The sequence below is a fragment of the Nicotiana attenuata genome, chromosome 5 (assembly GCF_001879085.1).
Source record: "Nicotiana attenuata strain UT chromosome 5, NIATTr2, whole genome shotgun sequence".
Classification (NCBI taxonomy): domain Eukaryota; kingdom Viridiplantae; phylum Streptophyta; class Magnoliopsida; order Solanales; family Solanaceae; genus Nicotiana; species Nicotiana attenuata.
Genome location: NC_031993.1, coordinates 13,287,703 through 13,310,016, shown reverse-complemented (window position 1 = coordinate 13,310,016; position 22,314 = coordinate 13,287,703). Strand labels below are relative to the sequence as shown.

Below are 22,314 nucleotides of genomic sequence, written 5' to 3'. Positions count from 1 at the left end.
CACCTGATTAGGTCCAATTTGACCTGACTTTCTCTAAGTACAGAAAATTACTACAAAATATTATTAAATTATTTGATTTCTTCAAAAGACCGAATTCGTCACTAATAGTCAAATAGTCAAATTTCAAAATATTGACTATCAAAATTCGACCTATTTATATCATCGAATAACAAGAATTGATTGTACGAGTTAGAGGTGTCTCAAATCACGCTGGAGAAAAAAAAGAAGACATTTTCAATGTACTTCTGAAAAATAGAGAAAGAAGCATATTTAAGGTATACCAACGCCCTTCTTCCAAATGGGCAAGGAAAAACAACACATGTAAATTGATCCTGTGGAGTCGTGAAAAACCTTTTGATTATGGCAGAGAAGAGAAAGACTAAGTATAAAAAATCGAAGTTTTACACACAACATCAAAATTTTGGTTAGAAAAGAAAAGGAAACCAAGCAGGCACACTCTTCCCGACCTGAAATCTTACACATAATGCAGGTTTACAATTGGTTTTTTTTTCATCTGGTTACAATAAACCTAACTTTCTTGCATAAGAATTCAAATATATAATTATTATTATAATAGTTTTTTGAGCTAATCAATAATTCGCCAATACTTGCGCTTAAGCACTTGGCTATTTTGAAAATAATATTACGTGATTCGACTGAGTCAACCAGTTCTTTGCTATGATCATATTCGGTAAGTGCAGATAAGAGAATTAGTGCCATGCTAGGCTATTATTCTCATTTCCTACAGAAACAGTGAGTTGTTTCATGTTTATATATACAACATAAGTTGCAGGTCAAATGCTACACTATCTCGCTGCCACAATAATGATACTATAACTATCTTTCCAATCAACCAGTCCCCTCCATCAAGCAACAATTAAATCCTCGCCCGAGGTAAAGGAAACCGATAAAATGGAAATGACCAAACCCCAAAATTGCTCTGGATATGTTTCCCAGCTCATGAGAAAAAGAATTGTAACGTGATAGTACACACTTTTGGCTCATCCCTATACCCACTAACCTAGCTCGTACTGTGCCCTCACCTAGAGGCTCCTGCTGCAGCCCCTTTATCGTATTCCCCTTGCTCCTCCTTGGCAAACTCTTCAATCAATTGGCGCTGTCTTGGTGTCAAGTTTCTGCACCCAAGTTGCAAAAATAATCATTAGAAGATGGCGGAATACAGGATAGCTTCATGAGTGTACCTTCTCCACCAAATATTTTGTTATGAGTTAATTCAGTGGCCATCAAATTATAAAACCTCCTAATTTTCTTGAGACTAGGCTGACAAAAGAGTCAACGGTAGTAAAAAGTGCGGCAGTAGATAGTCATTTCCACATTTTACACAAAGAGCACCTACGTGGGAATGCTGACATTGAAGTGGACAAATTGATCCCCAAATGAGAAGGAATTCCGTCCTTTTATTCCTGCATAAGCACACAGAAATATTATAAGCTTGAACGAAATAGTTTATAATTTCAAGAGTTAAACAAGATTGACTCTGTGCACAACTGCACATCAAAGAAAACTGCTTGGATAAAGCTGGGAGGTCTTGCAAACTACTCCTATGTAGAGTTATTTGTTTGTTACACACAGACCATCACACTGTAAATTGATACAAGTCCTACTATACCTCACACTATAACTTGACAATATGGGTAAATATCCAAATCATCTGATGATCCAGTAAATTTGAGCATTCAGCAAAACAAGGATTCATCAAAAGAACTAATCCAGAAGAAAAGAAACTGTCTTGAACAAAGCAATTTAAAGAAACTGTTACCTTTCTTTTTTAGGACAACCTTTTGGCCAGGTTGAGTGCCAGCACGAACCTACAAACAACAGGATATCAGAATTTTGGCACATCAAGATCAATCATCGAAGGACCAAACAGTAAAATCAATTCCTTGGTTGTTCTATACGTCAAAGAACCCCTTTACATTTTAGCAATGACCATTGCCTACAAGAAATAAACCACCAAACATTTCTCAAAACTAATATAATGCGGGTTAAGGATGATTTGAAGGCTCAAAAACTCATATTGTACCATCTTCCTGAAGATTGAACAGGTACGGTGATTGCTTAATTAACCTAGTCATAGTGCAGAAAAATAAAATTTACTTTTTACCCTTAACTTCAAGTTCGAGAATTTTCTGGCCAAGTGGCATTTGGCAATTGAAGATGTACAAACAGCAGTCTCGACCAAAATAAGAAAGGAATTAATAACTATCTGGCAGATTGAACAAGTATGGAGGAGCTTGCTTAATTTATCTAGTCTCAGTGCAGAATATTTAACCTACTTCTTTGCCTTAAATTTCCAACTCCGGCAACTTTCTGGCAAGAGATATTTGGCTGTTGCTGTTATAGAGGTCCAATAACCGCTATGTCAGAATATTCTCCACTAAAACAAAAGAATTGACTAGTTTGAGTGGATATTTGATAGAACTTCGGAAAATTGAAGTGATCTAGACTAGACAATAAAGTTTGTATCCTATTAGTTTACATCCAATAAATAAGTAAGGAGCGCCTTATCGTCTATATTTCGCGATAATCATTTAGTTTTAAAGGGTAACAAATATTATATATCGTGCTGCTCTCACTTTTCAATTCATAAAATTCCAGGTAATGCAAAAAGTTTCCGAGCTATCTACCATTTTTTATGTCTCGAGGATCTATCTGATGCTAGAGTTCTTTTGACACCTTAAATTTTCATAGTTGCCTCCTAGAAGCCCCTGAGCAGCCCCCCTATTGTTCATCTCTTCCTGCTGTTTTTGTGGTGTAATCAACCATAAGCCCAAACATTTTTCTACCCTTTTTGTGTCAGTTGAACAAGATTGCCTTTTACTATGAGAATTAGACATGCTAAAATATGCAATGGGAATTTATCACTTACATAAATGTCTTAAAAGTTTAACTTGAGACCCTATCCCAACCAATTGTAGAAATATCATGCGGGACCACATTTTCTCTCCATTTCCAATGTGTTCTCTCTTTCTACTCTCACTTTTACCAAGTTGTAGGACAGTCAGAGTGCAAATGTCTTCAAACTTTTAAACATTCCAAGAAGGAAGATGAAGGGCAAAAGTTAACTATGATTAGCTTAGTAGTATTTCAGTACCTTAACAACAACATCTCCAGTCAGAGTTGGGACTTGGATTGTTCCTCCCAAGATTGCCTGCAGTGAAGTATTCATCAGAATCTAACCATATTACCCAGCGAAGATTCACAAAGTCGTAGATTTAGGAGCCATGACAAGAAATAATATAATGGCAAAAGTATGTGGCCTCATGTTGACAACTGTTATGGCTACCAGATGTCCAGAAATGCAAAACGTTTTTGGGTCCCAGCATATGTTAATGTGATGAAATTTCTCAATTAGTTCCATGTGAGAAAACAATTCATACATATTAATGCAAAAAGTTTCATGTTGTATCCTCCACCCACCAAGTACGTTAGTTTCCCAATCAACATTACCTAATACTTTGGGTCATGGAACACAAACAGGTTAGCAAGCCAAGCCACTAATAACCTAAAACTCAAGTGACCAGGGGTAGGCTCAATATACTTTAAGAACTGTGGTAACTCTGTAATCTTTTTGTTTGGAGGGATATGGGAACTTAAAAGGTTTATAAAGATTATTTGCATCATAAGAATAAGACTTTAAGAAAAAAAATGCAAGGAAATAGTAATTGATATGAGGATAACAACTTAGATGCAAAATAGCACTTAAAAAACAGAAGAAATCAAAATTTGTGACTTTATGGGGCATAGTGAACTGTAGTTACTCTATATTCCTTAATAAACAGCAGCGACACTTTATTTTATATCAGCAATGCTTATAGTTAGTTACGGAAATAGTACCTGGGTGATACTCAAAACAGCATCTACATGAATATCAGAGCCTTCTCTCCGGAAAACAGGGTCTTCTCTGACCTGAAAAAAGAATTCCAGAGGCCTCTGTTAATAACATGAATCAAAATTGAAAATAGAATCCTGACATACAAAATGACCATGGAAGCCTTCAACTGAACCTTAATAACAACGTAAAGATCTCCAGGCCGATTGCCTTCAGGATCTGCTCCACCACTTCCATACACCTTGAGTGTCTCGTCAGTGTCTACTCCTGTAGATAAACAATAATGAGCGATACAAAATAGCTAGAGGCATGCACAGCCACAAGCACTACCACAAAATTATGTTGTTCCTAGGCTACAGCATACACGGGTTTTCCCCTTCTAGAATTGATCTGTCTGTAGACAAAATACTAGTACATGTGTGTTTTTATAGTTTGTATGCCATTCTTGTTAAATCAAGCAAATGATACATTTAATCTCTTTCTTCAACTTTTTCAAGAGAGACATAGAACCATTCAACATCACGTAATAGCAACAAAGACAAACAATGGAGGCAAAAATTGTTCAAATGATACGTTTAATCTCTTTCTTCAACTTTTAATGCTAAAAGGACTATTTGAACACTCGTTGATGAAAAACAAAAAGGTTTTAGTTAAAGTAAAATTGCATCAATCCACATACAGATTTTAACAATCAGGTGCTTTCATCTGAAAAGAAAGTTGTCACACAATAATTTACCCTTTTTTGCTTCTTTCACATATTTCGAAAAAGGGGCAAGGGTAGTTAAGGTGCACAAGCCACAACTATACTATTTAGGCCTATGACATGGATACATCTACTAAAGCTGCTAAATCAATAATGAACAAACTCTTAACAAATGCACTTTGTACCAGCAGATTATAACAAAGCATCAAAATCGGTCATGTTGACAAATATTTCACACAATATACTTGGTTACTTGCTGTGGCAGTCATGAGCAGATGTAATATGTGACTACAGCTTACCAGGCATGATATCCACTTTCACTGTCTTTGGTCCTCGTAGTACCCGATTTCCCTTGCAAGACATGCAGAAACTCTGTAGGCCAAGAATATTTCTATCAGTGCTTCTACCTTTAACGCAATAATTCATTAAACAAAGCCAATTCATCAAAGTAAAAGTTGAAATGCTAGTTAACACTGCAACAGGCAGTGGTTTAGAATTCAAAAGCCATTGTTTTTTGAAAAGAGAATTCAAAAGTCATTGTTGCACTCTTCCCCGAAAGGAAAGCACGTATATTGATGATACATAAATAGAAGAGTACATGTGTCAGCCGAAAAGTGGAAAAGAATAATTTTTTAACAATTCTTTGTATCAGGAGGGAGACTTCGATCATCTTATGGGATACGCCAAGAACACTGGAGAACAGACATTTTCTTTATAGTTTATAAACTAGAAAATATTCTTCCTGTTCAAAAGAACTAGAGTAATATTCTTCTGAATATCACAAAACTGAAGAAACTCTATTAAGAAGGTATATTTAGGAACTTTATTCTTATCTGAGTATGAACAACCAGCAGTCAGAAGACAAACTTCTACCAATATGAAACGGATGTACACTTTATTCGTGCCCTACCGTTTTCCGAAAAAACCTGCTAGTGGAGGAAGACCTCCTAGGGATAAGAGACATAGGGCTAAAGAGAGCCAAAAAAAATGAAGTTGGTGAAGCTAAAGATTCCCTTCTATGATGTTCATGTGATCTTTTAAATCAAGGATAATAATAATACCTTGTTAATATGCTTACAGCAAACAAAGCACAATGACCAAACTCATCTCACAAAAGGGAAAGATCAACATTAGCTATATGCATGCATAACTAACAATACTGGTTTTTGTGGAGAGGACGTCATACCGATACGATCTTCCCTGTTCCTTTGCATGCAGGACAAGTCGTCTGCAACGTGAAAGGACCAGTTTGCGAGATCGACTGCAGAGGGTTATTGAAAATATAAGTAAAAAGGAGCCAACATTACATACAATGAAACATGCATGTAGCCGAAAGTAAAAAGTGAAAATAAGCAAGCGGTACTCACCACACCTGAACCTTTGCAGCGCTTACAAGTTTCAGGTCTAGTGCCAGGAGGCACACCAGTTCCACCTAAAAGAGAAACGAGGAAGGGAGGAAAAGTGACTGCAGTAAGTACCAAGTAGATTGGAGTCTGCCTCGCTAACATGAACTAGAAGGATGGACTACTTTGATCAAATTTTATAGGTTAAAAAGTCTAGACAAACTTTTACATGTGAATTCAACATATCACCTGTCCCTCTCACTCAACACCCAGCAGTAAATATTTAATCTTGTTCCTTATCTGAAAAGGCTTCTTTAATGATTGTGCAAATGAATGCTACTACGCTAGCAACTTTGACAACAGTACGAAAGACATATCGATGTCCTATTTAGATTCCCCACCTCCTCCCCCACCGCAAAAAGGGAAACAACTAAAGAAACTGCTAGAGATATAGATAAGGCAGTTAAATTAAACCATGCTCCTTTAAGAAACAAGTGAATATATCCTTTATCATAGGAAAAAACAAGTGAATCTACCACAAGCACTGCAAGGCAAATCTGTTTGGAATGTTATAGTCTTAGTGCACCCCTGAACAGCTTCCATGAAGGATATTTCAATGGGAACCTGCACAACAGGAGGCAAAAACATTTTAAAAATAAATAAATGCTGGAAGTGCATAAGTACGAAACAGCCACTATAACAAATGGAGGAGAGATAAAAGGAGAAACCTTGACATCCTCTCCACCCATGTCTCTGTTAAATATGTTGCCAAAAATCTAATCTCCAATAAATGCCAAAGGGAACGGAAAAAGGTTAGATCTCAAGCATTGAAATTCAGAATAAAAAAGAGATGGGCATAACAAAGTAGGTACTGACAGTAGGTTCACCTAATTTTGCATCAGATTCAGCACAAAAAGACTTTAAGTTGGAAGAGTCATGATGCGTAGGAAAAAACCATAAAAGTGGATGCCTAAGAGATTAAGGAGCATTCTTAAAGCATCTGTTTTCATAGCACCTCACCCGACATCATTCCTACGGCTTTATTTCCCACAAAGGAACAGGGATGTATCTAGTAAAGTTTTTTTTTCTCCCACTTGTCAAAACAAAAAAGAAGTAAAGTTTTCCCCCCTTCTCCGATAAGGTAAGATAAAGATGTATTGGGAAAAGTATATATTGGAAGCTTAAGGAAACTCGGCAGGTAACAATGACGTCAAATACTACTGATTCTTTAACTTCCAACATTGATATTAATTAGTATTTAGCTGCAAACAAAGTACCTCTTCACAAACATTATCTTTGTAGACTCTATCCTACTGCAATCTCTCTCAAGCGTCAATGACTCACATAGCTTTATACAAATGGGGCTCATATTCATCGAAAGGGGAGAGCCAAGCGAAGGAGGAAAATAATTCAGATTGTTTGGCAATTATGTGCATACTCTCTAATGCCGACTGTGACACTGTTTAGCAAAAATTCAACCTCTACACCAGATGACCTCTCTCATACAGGGGAGAGCACAACCACTCAACTTTGGATCTAGCTCAACAACCAGATTTATGAAGAGGCGGAACATCATACGCAAATTAGTACAACTCAATGCTCAACAGACAGCTACCAAGAAATTCAAATATCCAGAATATCACGATGGCAATTTTCCAAGACAATGTAGATGAATATCAGAACCCAAATCTAGTTCTTACATCAGCATTTCTAAACATGTCTTCAAATGGACTTCTGAAGCCACCAAACGGATCAAACCCAGCACCTCCACCTCCACCATTGTTCATACTATTAAATGCATCATGCCCAAGCTGCACAATGAGCAATGCATCAGAATGCTTCTCATTCAAGAGAAATAATAATCAAAGTTTTGAATGTTTCTAGGCAAAATAAACCCCTAATATGCAAATAACACGAAATAGTGAAGTAAATGTCTGCCAGGATTAAGTGCAAAGTAACCCATAACACATGCCAAACCTGATCATATTGTTCACGTGCTTTCTCATCCTTCAGAACCTGCAACATAGAAATAAACAATTTTTCATACAAAAATCCATGTGGTACTGACTTCAAAAACAACCTTTTATAGATAAAAAAGTTCTCCAAAGTGACAAGTACCTCATAAGCCTTTTGAACTTCCTGAAACTTTTTTTCAGCATCTGGATCATCTTTGTTCATATCTGGATGCAGTCGCTTTGCAAGCTGAAGCATAACACAATGTGTCACCAATAACAGAGATAAGGTGATACCGACTCCAATAAAAATTAATTGCAAATTGCTACTTGAGTAATTACAAACCCCTATTCGAGTAGTAAGTCAATGAATTTTTACAATTACAAACCTTAAAGGACAAGATCAACCAACTAAGAGGGGGATAAAAAACATACCCCATAATAAGCTTTCTTGATTTCAGATGCAGTTGCATTCCGATTGACGCCAAGCACCTCATAAAAATCTTTCATACTCGTGGCTAACCAGACATTAAACACGGAAGAGGGTGGGGGTTATATGTTAGTGACTTAAGTCAAATTCATCTGCAATGTTATAGGAAAATAAATACCAGAGAATAAGAAAATAATTCTAACAAACACCTTCATTAATCATTACCCATTTTCCCATGATTACCACCAAAATTTCCAAGATGAACATCAAAGTGTAACAATTGAATACCACTTTTACCAATACGAAAAACATTTCACAGATAATAAGTTTTTGTTTTTTGACAAGTACAGTGGATAATAATGTTTTACACTCCAAATAATATCTGCTTCTAGATACATAGATGTTCCGTTCACAGGGATATATTAGTCAGGTAGATGTCATTGACAGAATAAGATGTAACCCTTTAGCACATCCGGTGGGCAAAGTAACCAAGATAATGAAAGCATGCCTATATGAAAATCCTCAAAGCCAGGACTTTGTTACTTCAAAAATTTACTTACTAATTTCTTTAGAAAGAATAATTCACCTACTAATTCATAATAACAGAGCTCATTTAACACCGGCTGGGCATCCCTTTTTGGGCGAAAACGTGATAACAATAGAACAAGGGAATCTTCAATTTAAAGGAAGGAACCAGTAAGGAACCAGTAGTACAGTGGATAATAATGTTTTACACTCCAAATATTATCTTCTTCTAGATACATAGATGTTCCGTTCACAGGGATATATTAGTCAGGTAGATGTCATTGACGGAATAAGATGTAACCCTTTAGCACATCCGGTGGGCAAAGTAACAAAGATAATGAAAGCATGCCTATATGAAAATCCTCAAAGCCAGGACTTTGTTACTTCAAAAATTTACTTACTAAGTTCTTTAGAAAGAATAATTCACCTACTAATTCATAATAACAGAGCTCATTTAACACCGGCTGGGCATCCCTTTTTGGGCGAAAACGTGATAACAATAGAACAAGGGAATCTTCAATTTAAAGGAAGGAACCAGTAAATGTGACTGAGCTTCACCTCACCTCCATTTTCTCGGAGAAACTCAGAATGCACCATAGGGCATGATAAAAGTAAATTCAAACTATCTCCCACCTCTCCTATCAGCTTACTAACTTCAATTGGAAACAAGCTTTTCTCTCTCTGTCTCTCTCAATAATACCTATCTATCCATCAATACACCTATCTATCTGTCTACCATCATTCTGTGTTGGAGGGGTATACAAGATTGTCCGCCTGCTAGCTAGAGCTTCTATACCGCTTCTTTTTCCTCTTGGAATAAGTAGCAACTTGCAATCTACAAAAGACACCGAGCAACACAGCAGAAGTATGATAGTTTCTATATTCTGATTTACCAGCCTCTATGCATAATGTGTACTCATCAGGCTTTAGAGGCAAAAAGATTTTGATTAAAATGGAATAAGAGTTAAAACACAGCAAGTTAACAACTGTTTCAACTAAATGAAACTAACTCCTAGAAATTACACTAAACACCTCCAGAAGAAATATAGCTGGATTGCCACAGTAAATACTATCAAATGGCACAATGGAACATGAAGGAACAGAAAGGTATTTTTTTTATCTGGTCTAATTAGCATAGGAAGAGCAGCATACAGAAAGGTTTTACCCATCAATTCAGCTTTTTTACACAAGAACTCCAATATAGAATCCATAAATTTCCCAAAATTTTTATGACATTCGACAGATGAATTATAAATTCACATTTAATATATTTTCCACATAGAATAACAAAAAACAGATAATTCATCACAATCATTAAATGGGGCGTGTGTAATTGGTACCTGTTCCATGAATTGATCTTGCGGCACCAAAATTGGCTTTGAATAATCCAGGTCTTAACCAATCCCTCCTTTCACTGCCCCCTATAACTCATACAATAGCAAAAAAAAAAAAATCAAATTCAAAACAGTAAAGAAATAAACTTTATGCATCCGCGGCTATAATTCATTCAAATAACACAACAAAAGGTCAAATTTACACATACCATTATTAGAATTCAAATAAAACAAGCCCCTTGTTTGATTGTACACTGCTGTATTATATCCCCTACAACCTCCCTTTAATAAATATCCGGAAGAAAAAGTGCAGCGAGCAATCCGGTGAGCAATACGAAGAGCATTAGAGCTGACCATTTCAGTACACTGGATTGTTAAACCCTAGAAAAACCCTAGTTACTGAATTGAACAAAAAGATGGGTTTTTTTATTTTAATATGAACAGAAACACCCACAAAGGTACAAGCTTTTTTCGAGCTTGCAGTGGAACCTTCTAGATATGAGTTAATGGCGGAAGAAGTAGCAGAGGCTTACTCTAGGGAAAATTTTGTGGAAGCCCTTTCACTTTACTTTTTTGGGGGTCTAATTAGGTATTAAGCTGAAATGGAGGGGCCTTTTTGACAAAATCTATAGAACTTGTCTAAAGTAAATCTAGGGCAAACCCAAAAGTTGAGGAAAAAATATTGAACTTTGCTTTTTCTCCAAGAAAGGGGGATCGTTAAACATAATTCCCAAATATTTTTCTACCTCTTAATTTTTTGAGGAAGAGGCCGATAAAAAGATTTGGTTCAGAAGTGGATTATTATTGAATTATGGTTTCTTTCCGTCTTCCCATTTTAAGGAGTAACACAATAGTACGTTAATGACGGGTTCAACTGAATCCATAATTTTTAACGTAGAATAAAAATTTATATGTAAAAGTTTATTAAAATTTTGAAATAATGGGTTTATGTTATAAATATATTATATTATGGATGTTCATTTAGTACTCCGTTGTAAATAAGCTTCCTGAAGAAACTTATTCATATGAGACTCCGCCGTAAATATGTTTATCTATTTAGTACTCTGTTGAAAATAAGCCTCGTGAAGAAGTTTATCACTTCGGTACTCGGTTATGGATAAACATTACCCCTGGTTGAAGATTATCCGTATCGGGTACAATAAGCTTATCCTTTCGATACTCCGTTATAGATAAACATTACCCCCGGTTGAAGATTATCCATACCAGGTACAATAAGCTTATCTGTTCGATACTCCGTTATGGATAAACATTACCCCCGGTAGAAGATTATTCATACCTGGTAAACATTACCCCCAATTGAAGATTATCTATATCTGGTTTAGTAGCAGCTTACACAGCAGCTTGCAGTAGCAGCTTACACAGCAACTTGCTTTCTTCTATAAATAGAGGAGATTTTAGTTTATTATGTACATAAGTTTGAAATTGAATAATATATCAGTTTCTCTCTATACTTGTCTTTAGTTTATTTACTTTATAGTCGTTATTTTATAACATGTTATCAGCACGAGACTCTGCCATCTCGAGCAAATACTTTGAAAGTATCTGAGGTACGAACTTTCTTTTTCTAAATAATGTCAAATCTTTCTAAACTTGAATTTGTAGATCTGGATATATCGGGCAAAAGCTACATGTCTTGGGTGCTTGATGCTGAAATTCATCTTGATGCGATGGATCTGGCAAACACCATCAAGGATAAAAATCAGGCATCAAACCAAGACCGTGCCAAAGCAATAATATTCTTACGCCATCACCTTGATGAGGGCCTGAAAATGGAATATCTCAATATTAAAGATCCAGTCATACTGTGGAATAATTTGAAAGATAGATATGACCACCTGAAGATGGTCGTTCTTCCACAGGCACGTTATGATTGGACTCGTCTAAGGCTACAAGATTTTAAATCTATAAGTGAGTATAATTCTGCTATGTTTAGAATTATTTCCCATTTGAAATTATGTGGTGATAATATTACTGATCAAGATATGTTGGAGAAAACTTTCACCACTTTTCACGCCTCGAATATGCTCCTGCAGCAGCAATATCGAGAGATGGGATTTAAAAAGTATTCTGAACTTATCTCACATCTTCTTATAGCCGAGCAACATAATGGGCTAATAATGAAAAACCATGAAAGTCGACCTACTGGTTCTTGTCCATTCCCTGAAGTGAATGAGACGAACTTTCACCAAGCTAAACGTGGACGAGGTCGTGGCCCCAGTCGTGGTCATGACTGTGATCGGGGAAGAAACTCTAATCATGGTAATAATAATGCACCAAAGAACCCTCCTCACCACCAGCAGTGGAAAAGGAAGGAACAAAAGCATGAAGTGGTGCAAGCACCAAATGCAGAAAATGCATGCTATAGATGTGGAGGAAAATGGCACTGGTCACGTACCTGCCGTACGCCAAAGCACCTGGTTGAGCTTTATCAAGCCTCCCTGAAGAAGACAGAGGAAAATGCTGAAGCAAATTTTATTTCTGAAGATAATTTATAATTCATGCATTTGGATGTAGCTGATTACTTTGCACTCCCAGAAGGAGAAACAAGTCATGTAGTCGGTAGTGAATTTGTAGAAATGTAAATATTTTAATTTTTGTTGTTTGTAATAGATAGTATGATTATGTAATTGTTGTACATAAATAAAAGTTATGCTTTGATAATGATGTTTACTATAATATATTTTATTTATGTCATTTTGAAGAATATGGATAATTCTCAAATTATGTTTGGATCGAAGACAAATCATGAAGATATTTGTGTTGTTGATAGTGGAACAACTCATGCCATATTCAAGGATCAGAAATACTTTTCTTATTTGCATAAGGAAAAAGCAAATGTTTCAACAATTTCTGGTAATATAAGTTTGATTGAAGGCTCTGGAAGAGCAATTATATTTCTCTCCAAGGGAACAAAACTTATTATAGACAATGCATTGTTCTCCTCCAAGTCCCAAAGAAACTTGTTGAGTTTTAGAGATATCCGCCGAAATTGGTACATGTTGAGACAATAGATGAAATGAACATGGAATATCTTTGTATAACAAAGAATATTGCTGGCCAGAAATGCATTGTAGAAAAGTTACCAACTTTGTCTTCTGGCTTATACTATTCAAAAATTAGTACAATTGAAGCACACTCTATCGTAAACCAGAAGTTTACGGATTCAATACTTTTGTGCTTTGGCATGGCCGTTTGGGCCATCCTGGATCAATAATGATGAGACGAATTACTGAAAATTTGAGTGGGCATCCATTAAAGAACCTGAAGATTCTTACAAATGACGACTTTGATGCTTGTTATCAAGGCAAAATGATCACTAGACCATCACCAATGAAGGTTGGCAATGAATCCCCTGCCTTTTTAGAGCATATACATGGGAATATATGTGGACCTTTTCACCCACCAAGTGGGTTGTTTAGATATTTTATGGTCCTAATAGATGCATCTTCAAGATGGTCTCATGTGTGCCTACTATCATCTCGCAACCTGGCGTTTGCAAAGCTATTAGCCCAAATAATTCGATTAAGGACACAATTCCCAGATTATCCTATAAAGGCTATTCGCCTTGATAATGCTGGAGAATTCTCATCTCAAGCTTTTGATGATTAATGTCTATCAGTTGGGATAAAAGTTGAACATCCTGTAGCTTATGTTCATACTCAAAATGGCCTTGCAGAGTCATTTATTAAATGCCTACAATTGATAGCAAGACCACTACTTATGAAAATAAAATTGCCACTATTGTTTGGGGCCATGCTATCTTGCATGAAGCATCACTTATCCGTCTCTGACCGACATATTATAATAAATATTCTCCGTCACAATTAGTTTTTGGTCATGAACCAAATATTGCCCATCTACGAATTTTTGAATGTAGTGTATATGTGCCAGTAGCACCACCACAACGCAGTAAGATTCAATTATGAATACGCCTCTCTATAGGTTAGAATCAAACACTTAATTCCTGACACTAGGAGAATCCTATAAACATATTGAATTTTGTAGTTTTCCACAATATGGAGGAACAACTAAATAACTTGAAAATGAAATAATTTAAAGACAAACGGATTAGAATGAAAATTTCTATTTAGAACTCTAAATGTTTATGAAATCTTAAAAAATGAGAATAAGCATTTTGTCACCCATTTTAGTAAATTTTATCTAAAATTGAATGCAAAAGAAAATAAAATATTTAGTTGGGGCTTTTTTCACTTTTAGATTGCGTCAGAAACTATTTGTCGAAGAAATGTGTACAAGTTAGTATATTTTTGTTAATTTACATATATATATATATATTATATTATTCGGTCTATTTATTTTAGTAGCGGCTACTTCGTAGTCGTATCNTATATATATATATATATATATTTCGGCTATTATTTTAGAGCGGCTATTCAGTGTCATTTTACCTTTAGTTGAATGAGAAATAAAGACCAGTACCCTTGAATATTTTCCATAAAGAAGAAAGAAGTAATCACTATGTCTACGGAACCAAGAATTTTAGTAAGGCAATTCAGAATGTGCAAAGATGCAACACCTAAGAGTTGCATTTGCAGCCTAAAACCATTTTAAAGCTACTATTTGATTATTAAATAGAAGCTTTCCTTATGTGAAAGGAATTCCAAAATTTCAATATATACAAAAAAAAAAATGTATTTATCTTATATACAAGATATAATTTTGACAACGAAAGGGATTCAACAAAGCCTTTCTGCCCGTGCCATTGTCATGTCCGTCACCACGAACCAATGTCACCCCCCTCATAGTCCAAGTTGATACCCTGGTGCAGCATTGCAGTTGTCTCCAAGATCGTCTCACCATCCAAGGGCGGAGCTAGAAGCCCGTCTACATGTTCGACTGAATTCTGTAGTTTTTGCTCAAAAAATGTATTTGTATTGAGAAATTCATTAAATATGTAGAATCCAATTATTAACACTTAAAATTGTCGTTCTAAAATTCAGAACCCATAACGTTGAAATCCTGATTGCGCCTATACGACAGCGTCGTCTTCAAATGAGAATTTGGTCCAATCATGTTAGCAGCTTTCATCACCATAACTTGTCCAAATGATCTCTATATCCTTAATTTGGGAGTCTTGAGATGACATGAACAACCTCTTCTCATCCTTGAGTACTTCACCTCCTTTTGAATATGATTCATCATCTTCAGGTGCTAGCAAATAAATGCCAACAAACACAGAAATCATTCCAAGAATGAACATTGTTGTTCTCAAAGTATCAAACACCTTGTATTCCTCAAAGTACACAAATCCAGTACAAATGGAGAAAAAAGTCCAAGCTATTTGAAACATAGGGACAATAAGTATTGCATCAAAGCGCGAAAGTCCTTCGTTTAACCTCGCCATCCAAAATCCACCTGTACCTAGAAACATCAGAAGCATCGAATATGTGAACCTGCTGTTCAATATTTCATATCCACCACTTGATGACATTGACAATCTTAACATGTTTGAAAGAGACTTAGCAAATAATACTGAACATGATCCAATAGCACCTGAAACAACTGTATATGAAAATGGAACCAGCATTTGGCCTTCTCCTCTCTTGTATATTGAATGATGTAGAGCAATAACTAAGACCAAAGTAAGACAGTAAAGAAGGAATGTAATGTTTGTGTAATTTTCAGCCAATTGCTCTGGCATGTAAACAGGGGACTGGTGATTGCCAAAGGCTACAAGGAATATGTTACCAACAACAATAAAGGCAGTGGCTAATACTATTTTGATTGTCACTGTTTTGTTCGAAAGAAAGTAGGCGAAAACGATGTTGGAGACGAATTGTATAGATCCTAAAGCTGCTAGAAGTGATTGAGCAGCATATCCAAATGAAATGAAATTGAGACAATTTCCTATTGCAAAGAATAATATACCAATTCTCCATGTTTGGAAGTATATAATGGGCTTCTTGATTGGAACTTTTACATTCATAGAGTGTTTCTTTCTCTCATGGTGGCCTAATTTAAGGAGGTTGGTTCCAAAGTTAATGATAATGCTTCCTAACAAATTGATAATGGCTGCAATTACCCACTCCCCCATGGATGAAACAAGTAAGGAATTCCCTCAAACTATACTGGAACCATTTCATCTGCGACCTAAAGCAATTTTTGATCCAACACCTTTGACATTATACTGGAACCATTTCATGGATGAAATCGATTGAATGAATGCGTTGAAAAAGCACGAGGTTATATATGTTCACAAAATTAAATATCCTGACTCTTGAAAGACTTGAAAGGGGTAGACAAGTTTGACTGGGAAACAAGGAAAAGTCAAAACTGGTGCCTCGTTGCTTCAAGTATTTCATTCTTCTTTCCTTTCATGAATAGTTTGGATTTACGAATAATTTCTAGAAGCCAAATAGCCTTTTAAATCACATCTTCATACTTTAATCAACTTGTATATTTGTAATAACAAAATATAGTGGCTAAAGACACACTTATTTTTGGTATATATGTTCATCTTTCGTCTACAATGTTTCACAAATGCCAGAATAACTATTTTTATATTTCCCGTCTATTACTAAATCGTTCCACGAGTGAATCAAAATTTGCGAGATATATTCTCGAGTTCGAGTCCTGGGTATGGAAAAATCATTGGTAGGGAGCGCTTCCCCCCGAAAGGGGCTCTACGCGGCGCGAATCCGGATATAGTCGGGCTCCAATGCAGATACCGGACACCGGGTGGGAAACCAAAAAACTAATTTGCGATATTATCGACCAAGGTCCCCCACCCTCCCTTCGAGTATTAATTCTTAAGAAATTGCTGGGGAAAAAATATTTTATCTTTAACGTCAAAGAATTCGGGGATATGTCATTTGTTTGTTTCATTTTACATTTAAAATTACTCCTTTACGCGATACACTCAGGCAAAAAGTTAATACAACTTTAAGATATGAAATTGCAAATAGGTATATGCAAAAACAGTATTTGTAAATTGAATTATTTGTAATTACTAGGGTCTGTTTGAAAAGCCACCAGGTTACTGGAATTGGCGTGTTTACTAGGATAGTAATTACACAATTTAGTAATTATGCAGTATTGTAATTACGACGACCTGTTTGTTTAACATAATATAATTACATTATAATTACAAGTGTATTGTTTGGTTGCACAAGTGTAATTACACAGTTATATTAAATTTTAAATTTTAATTAATTATCAAAAATTAAAAGTTAAGATTTAACAAATATATGCCTTTATAAATAATATTAAATTTGACATTTAAGATACATATTGTTTCTTGAAAATAAACTAATTACTAATCATATATTTGTGACTAATATTGTAAAAAAATTGACATATATTTTTTAAATCAATAATATTTTACTTTAATTAATTATAAAAACTAAAAGTACATATTTTGAAAGAACATTATCGACTGCATGATTTATAAAAAAATTAATATTTATAAATATAGTATCATAATATTATTCAAATATTTTATGAAAAAATATTCTATCAATTCTAACTCAAAAATGATGGCATACAATCTGAATTAATAAGTCAATACTACTAAAGAAAATAAATAGACCAAAATTATAACATAAATTCATAATCCAAAAGAATTAACATAATACCCTTATGTAAAATTACAAAATAGCGTAAAATAAGTTCCAACATAACTTAAGTAAATATAATTTAAAAGAAAAGAAAAACATAAGTCTATAACCTCATGCAGCAATGAGATTATACTTTAATGACCTCACTCATTATATGTCAAGTTTATTAATTACTCATTATTTCTAATATTAGGAGGTGTAGTTTTAAAACTAGAATAATCGCACGATTTTGCTAATTGAAGAAATTAAAGAAAAATAAAAAATATGAGCAACTACATGGAATCACAAAACATAAAGGTTGGAAAATGAGAATATTATTTAAATACTAAAAAGTAATCTATAATTTTAACATAGTTAAGTTTGCATATAACCTCATCCAATAATAATGTTCAACTGTGATGACATCACTCATTATAAGTCAAGTTTGTGGAAGACTTATTCTTTCTAAGATTCCGAGATATAATTTTTTTTTTAAAAAAAATTAAAATAATAACATAGCTAGGTGTAATAAAAAATAAAAATAAAATATTAAGAAAAAAATAAAATATGAGAAACTATGTAGAAACACGCGAAGTAAAGGTTGAAAAATGAGAAATAAGGAATAAAAAATAAATAATCTAAAACAATAATATTTGAAAAAAAGAATTTAAAAAGTTAAAATAAAAATAAATTAAAAAAAGAATAGAAATAAAAAGTAAATTAAAAAGAAAAGAAAAGAGATTCATAAATTAACATTGTAATTACGCCATGTAATTACTAGCAATTCTGAGCCCCCCTTCGAGAATTGCAGAGTGCAAGTACACCCCTCCTCAATTACATCCAATTACATGAATTACTTGGTCAGACAAACATGGGGGATTTGCATCTATACCCAGTTTTGGGGTCACCATTGAACTTATACCCACTTTTCAAAAAAAATTGTAAGTCTACCCACTTTTCAGATAACTTCAGGCATACGGAGCCTAAAGTAGCAAAAATTTATGTCTAAAGGTTGAACTTCACCTTATCAAAGTAAACTTCAGATATTTTCGTCTGAAGTTTGGCCTGACTTGTAAAAGCAATCAGAAAAACTTCAGTTCATAGTGCAAACTTCAGACAAACTAGTCTGAAGTTCTTCAGTTTGTAGTGCAAACTTCAGACAAAAATCAACTTGTTATATTTGAACTTCAGATAATTTTTTCTGAAGTCTGGCATGATAGTTGCAAACTTCAGACAAAATTTAACCTGGTAATGTCTGAAGTTTGGCCCTGAAGTCCCAAACTTCAGATGGCGCTTCTTCGAGTTTTGACAATAAACTCTTTTAAGGCTCCATATTAAGCAAGAGATCATATTATTTTTAGATGGACCAAACCTTATTAGGGTGTCAACTGCTACACAAAAGTACTATAATTGATTTAAGGTCCCTACTGGCCGAAAGGCCTTTGGTTAGCACAGTCCAAGTTGTTGTCAAGGTCAACTCCCAAAATCTGACAGTATCTACTGTAGAAACCGATTCTGCTCACATTTGTGCATTTGAACCTTTACTACATTCAAGTCCACCATCGATGATGTTGGTGATTACACCAAAGCTGGGGGCACGACGTGCTACAGAATCTGCTATAGATTGATTCGATCATTATTGAGCTTGTTAGTGATCTGAGGAGAGCTATGAGTTGCTTTTCAGTGTTGTGAGACGTTATGATTTGTTGGTTATGGGCACATGTGGTGCGGTTCTATTGGGGATTCATAGTGAGAGTCGAGCGGGAAGAGTAATTGGGTGTTGCTCGGTAAATGGAGTATTGGTTATGACCTATCGGGTTACGTGGCGTATGTTGTTTGTTTCACCGTGGGTGTAATGAATTGCTTTGGTTCCAGACATCAAATTGTGCGTGGCTGTCGATTTTGAGCATAGTGACTGAGGTGTTTCATGTGTAACAGTGTTTGGATAGGATCGCGCATTGTAGCGAGGCCACGTGGAGATATGACCTTTCGGGGTAGATTCAGGTGTTCTATTTCTATGATGTGAGACGGGGTCTCAGCCTTGTGTTGTGATGGTACTGATGAGCTTGAGGTACAGCTCTTTCGTTTGAGTCATTTTTCATGATTTGAGTATGTTCAGACCGTTTCTTATTGGTGCGCGTATTATGCAAGTTGTGGCTTAGGCCTGTATTGAGGTGTCATATCACCAGAGTGGTGTGTTGGATTCGAGGTGATCGTTGGGGTCACTAATGAATACGAACGGATTTGATTTCAGCTTGTTGGAAGGATAATATCGAGGTTCGGCTCAGAATTTGTTGTGGTATTAGTCAAAAGGGGAGTGGCTTCATGAATGGTTGATCTGAGAAATAGTTACGGTTTATTGCGTGTTTCATTTATCGTTGGTAGTATATGAAAGTGTTGGAATAAGACCTTAGTTGATAAGAGGTTTTCTACCAGTATTCGGGTGTTGTGGGCAACTGTTGTGAATAGAAGTTATCGTTTCGAGTGTTTGGGTTATGTAGTATATCATATGATTGCACCTGAGGTTGCAGGTATGGGTTATTACAGCTGGTTCGGGCTTATTCTGAGTATAGATGTGAGGTTCTGATCTTGTGTATGATTTCGGAAAGTGCAATGTGGTTCTATGGTTTATGGACTAGATGGATTGTGAAATTTCAGCTATGTTGTGTTATCGGACCTATGGGAGATAGGGTGACGTGGGATCACCCCGGGTATATGCTTGGTAAGGTCATTCAGCTATTGGTTGGCTTCTAGGACAACTCTGGGTACGCTCGAAGACGAGCGTTTGTGTAAGTTGGGGAGGATGTGACAACCCGACCCGTCGTCTCATGAGAACCGCTCCGTTTCCCCCATTTCCTGCTTCATTATGCTTCATTATCTGTGTCTTGTGTGAACGAGTTGAATTGTGTTGATTTTTGGAAGGAAATGAGACACTTAGTCTCTTTAAGGAAGGCTTATTTTGGAAAAGTCAACCCGATGTTGAACTATGAGTTAGAGGGCTCGGATTCGGTTAGCTTTGGGGGATGATTTGGGACTTAGGAGTGTGATCGGAAGTGATTTTGGAGGTCCGGTGTAGAATTACGCTTGAATTGGCGAAGTTAGTATTTTGGCGAATTCCGGTTGATAGGTGAGATTTTGATCCAAGGGTCGGAATGGAATTCCGAGAGTTTCTGCAGCTTCGTTAGGTGATTTGGGATGTGTGTGCAAAATTTCAGGTTATTTGGAGGTGATTTGGTCGGGTTTTTGATCAAAGGCGTAATTCGGAAGTTTTAGAAGAACTTAGGCTTGAATCCGATGTAATCTGATAGTTTTGGTGTTGTTTGTGGTGTTTTGATGATTGGAGCAAGTTTGAATGATGTTTTAGGATGGGTTGGCACTTTTGGTTGAGGTCCCGGGGGCCTCGGGGTGATTTCGGATGGCCATCGGGATGAATTTGGACTTGTGAGATTTCTGAAGATTGCTGATATCTGGTATTTCCGCATCTGCGGAAAAGGGGCCGCAGATGCGGTTCCGCAGATGCAAAATATGGGTCGCAGGTGCAAAGTTGGCCAATTGAAGAATTTCCGCAGAAGCAGATTAATTCCGCAGGTGCGATATCCGCAGGTGCGGACTTTGACCGCAGAAGCGGTCCGCGCGCTTTAGAGGAGTTCCGTAGAAGCGGATGTTTGACCGTATAAACGGGGTCCGCAGAAGCGGGACTTGACCGCAAAAGTGGTCCTGGGCATAATGAAGATCTGCAGAAGCGGAGGTAGAACCGCAGAAGCGGTAGTCGCAAATTCGGTAAGGCAACCGCAGAAGCGAAAGTGCCNAAGTTAGTATTTTGGCGAATTCCGGTTGATAGGTGAGATTTTGATCCAAGGGTCGGAATGGAATTCCGAGAGTTTCTGCAGCTTCGTTAGGTGATTTGGGATGTGTGTGCAAAATTTCAGGTTATTTGGAGGTGATTTGGTTGGGTTTTTGATCAAATGCGTGTTTCGGAAGTTTTAGAAGAACTTAGGCTTGAATCTGATGTAAGTTTGGTGTTTTGATGTTAGTTTTGGTGTTTTGAGAGTGCAACTAAGTTTGAATGATCATATGTGACGTGTTAGTATGTTCGTATGCGGTCCCGAGGAGCTCGGGTGAGTTTCGGATAGGTTTGGGCTGCGTTGTGCTTGTTTTTCTTATGCTTCGACGTCGTTTCTTCAAGCATAAATGATATCATATTGAACAAATGAGCTTCGATTATTGTTTTGAATGAAGCATTAGATCTGTATCGTAATTACAGACCCGTATCAAAAAGAATCGTCGAATTTGGACATCGTATGAGGATTTTATGGCCATTTTACCAAGGTTGCCCAGATTTTCAGGTTAATGACGAAATTGCCTCTGACGGCATATTAAAAACCTGCACTATTTGCAAATCTTAAAACCTACATATCTCCTTCATTATAAGGTCAAATTGAGTGATTCAAAAGCCTAAATTCATTAGAATTTCACAAGGAATCCATTGGGAGCAGTAAAACGCGTGAACAGTATACCTATAATGAGCAGGTCGAGTTTTCTTCCAATTTTTGAACGGGAAGAAGCTTCTGAGGCGATTTTTAGGAGAGAAAATCAG

General features: G+C 36.0%; 3 protein-coding genes across 3 annotated transcripts; 1 reads left to right on the top strand and 2 right to left on the bottom strand.

The window, feature by feature from the left end:
* On the bottom strand, positions 697 to 10,753 carry LOC109225333 (chaperone protein dnaJ GFA2, mitochondrial). The gene is made up of 17 exons (XM_019389956.1): positions 10,350 to 10,753; positions 10,147 to 10,227; positions 8,287 to 8,369; positions 8,018 to 8,101; positions 7,877 to 7,915; positions 7,600 to 7,710; positions 6,628 to 6,675; positions 6,436 to 6,523; positions 5,924 to 5,988; positions 5,743 to 5,817; positions 4,856 to 4,928; positions 4,029 to 4,120; positions 3,859 to 3,930; positions 3,116 to 3,172; positions 1,781 to 1,829; positions 1,358 to 1,424; positions 697 to 1,136 (listed from the first exon to the last, which is right to left on the bottom strand). Exons 1-17 carry the CDS (start codon positions 10,495 to 10,497, stop codon positions 1,040 to 1,042), a joined length of 1,329 nt encoding a protein of 442 aa, XP_019245501.1. The 5' UTR covers positions 10,498 to 10,753; the 3' UTR covers positions 697 to 1,039.
* Positions 11,733 to 12,656, top strand: LOC109225982. The gene has a single exon (XM_019390786.1). It carries the CDS (start codon positions 11,733 to 11,735, stop codon positions 12,654 to 12,656), a length of 924 nt encoding a protein of 307 aa, XP_019246331.1.
* Positions 14,770 to 16,357, bottom strand: LOC109225332 (probable magnesium transporter NIPA8). Its single transcript, XM_019389955.1, has 2 exons — positions 15,676 to 16,357; positions 14,770 to 15,543 (listed from the first exon to the last, which is right to left on the bottom strand). Exons 1-2 carry the CDS (start codon positions 16,214 to 16,216, stop codon positions 15,197 to 15,199), a joined length of 888 nt encoding a protein of 295 aa, XP_019245500.1. The 5' UTR covers positions 16,217 to 16,357; the 3' UTR covers positions 14,770 to 15,196.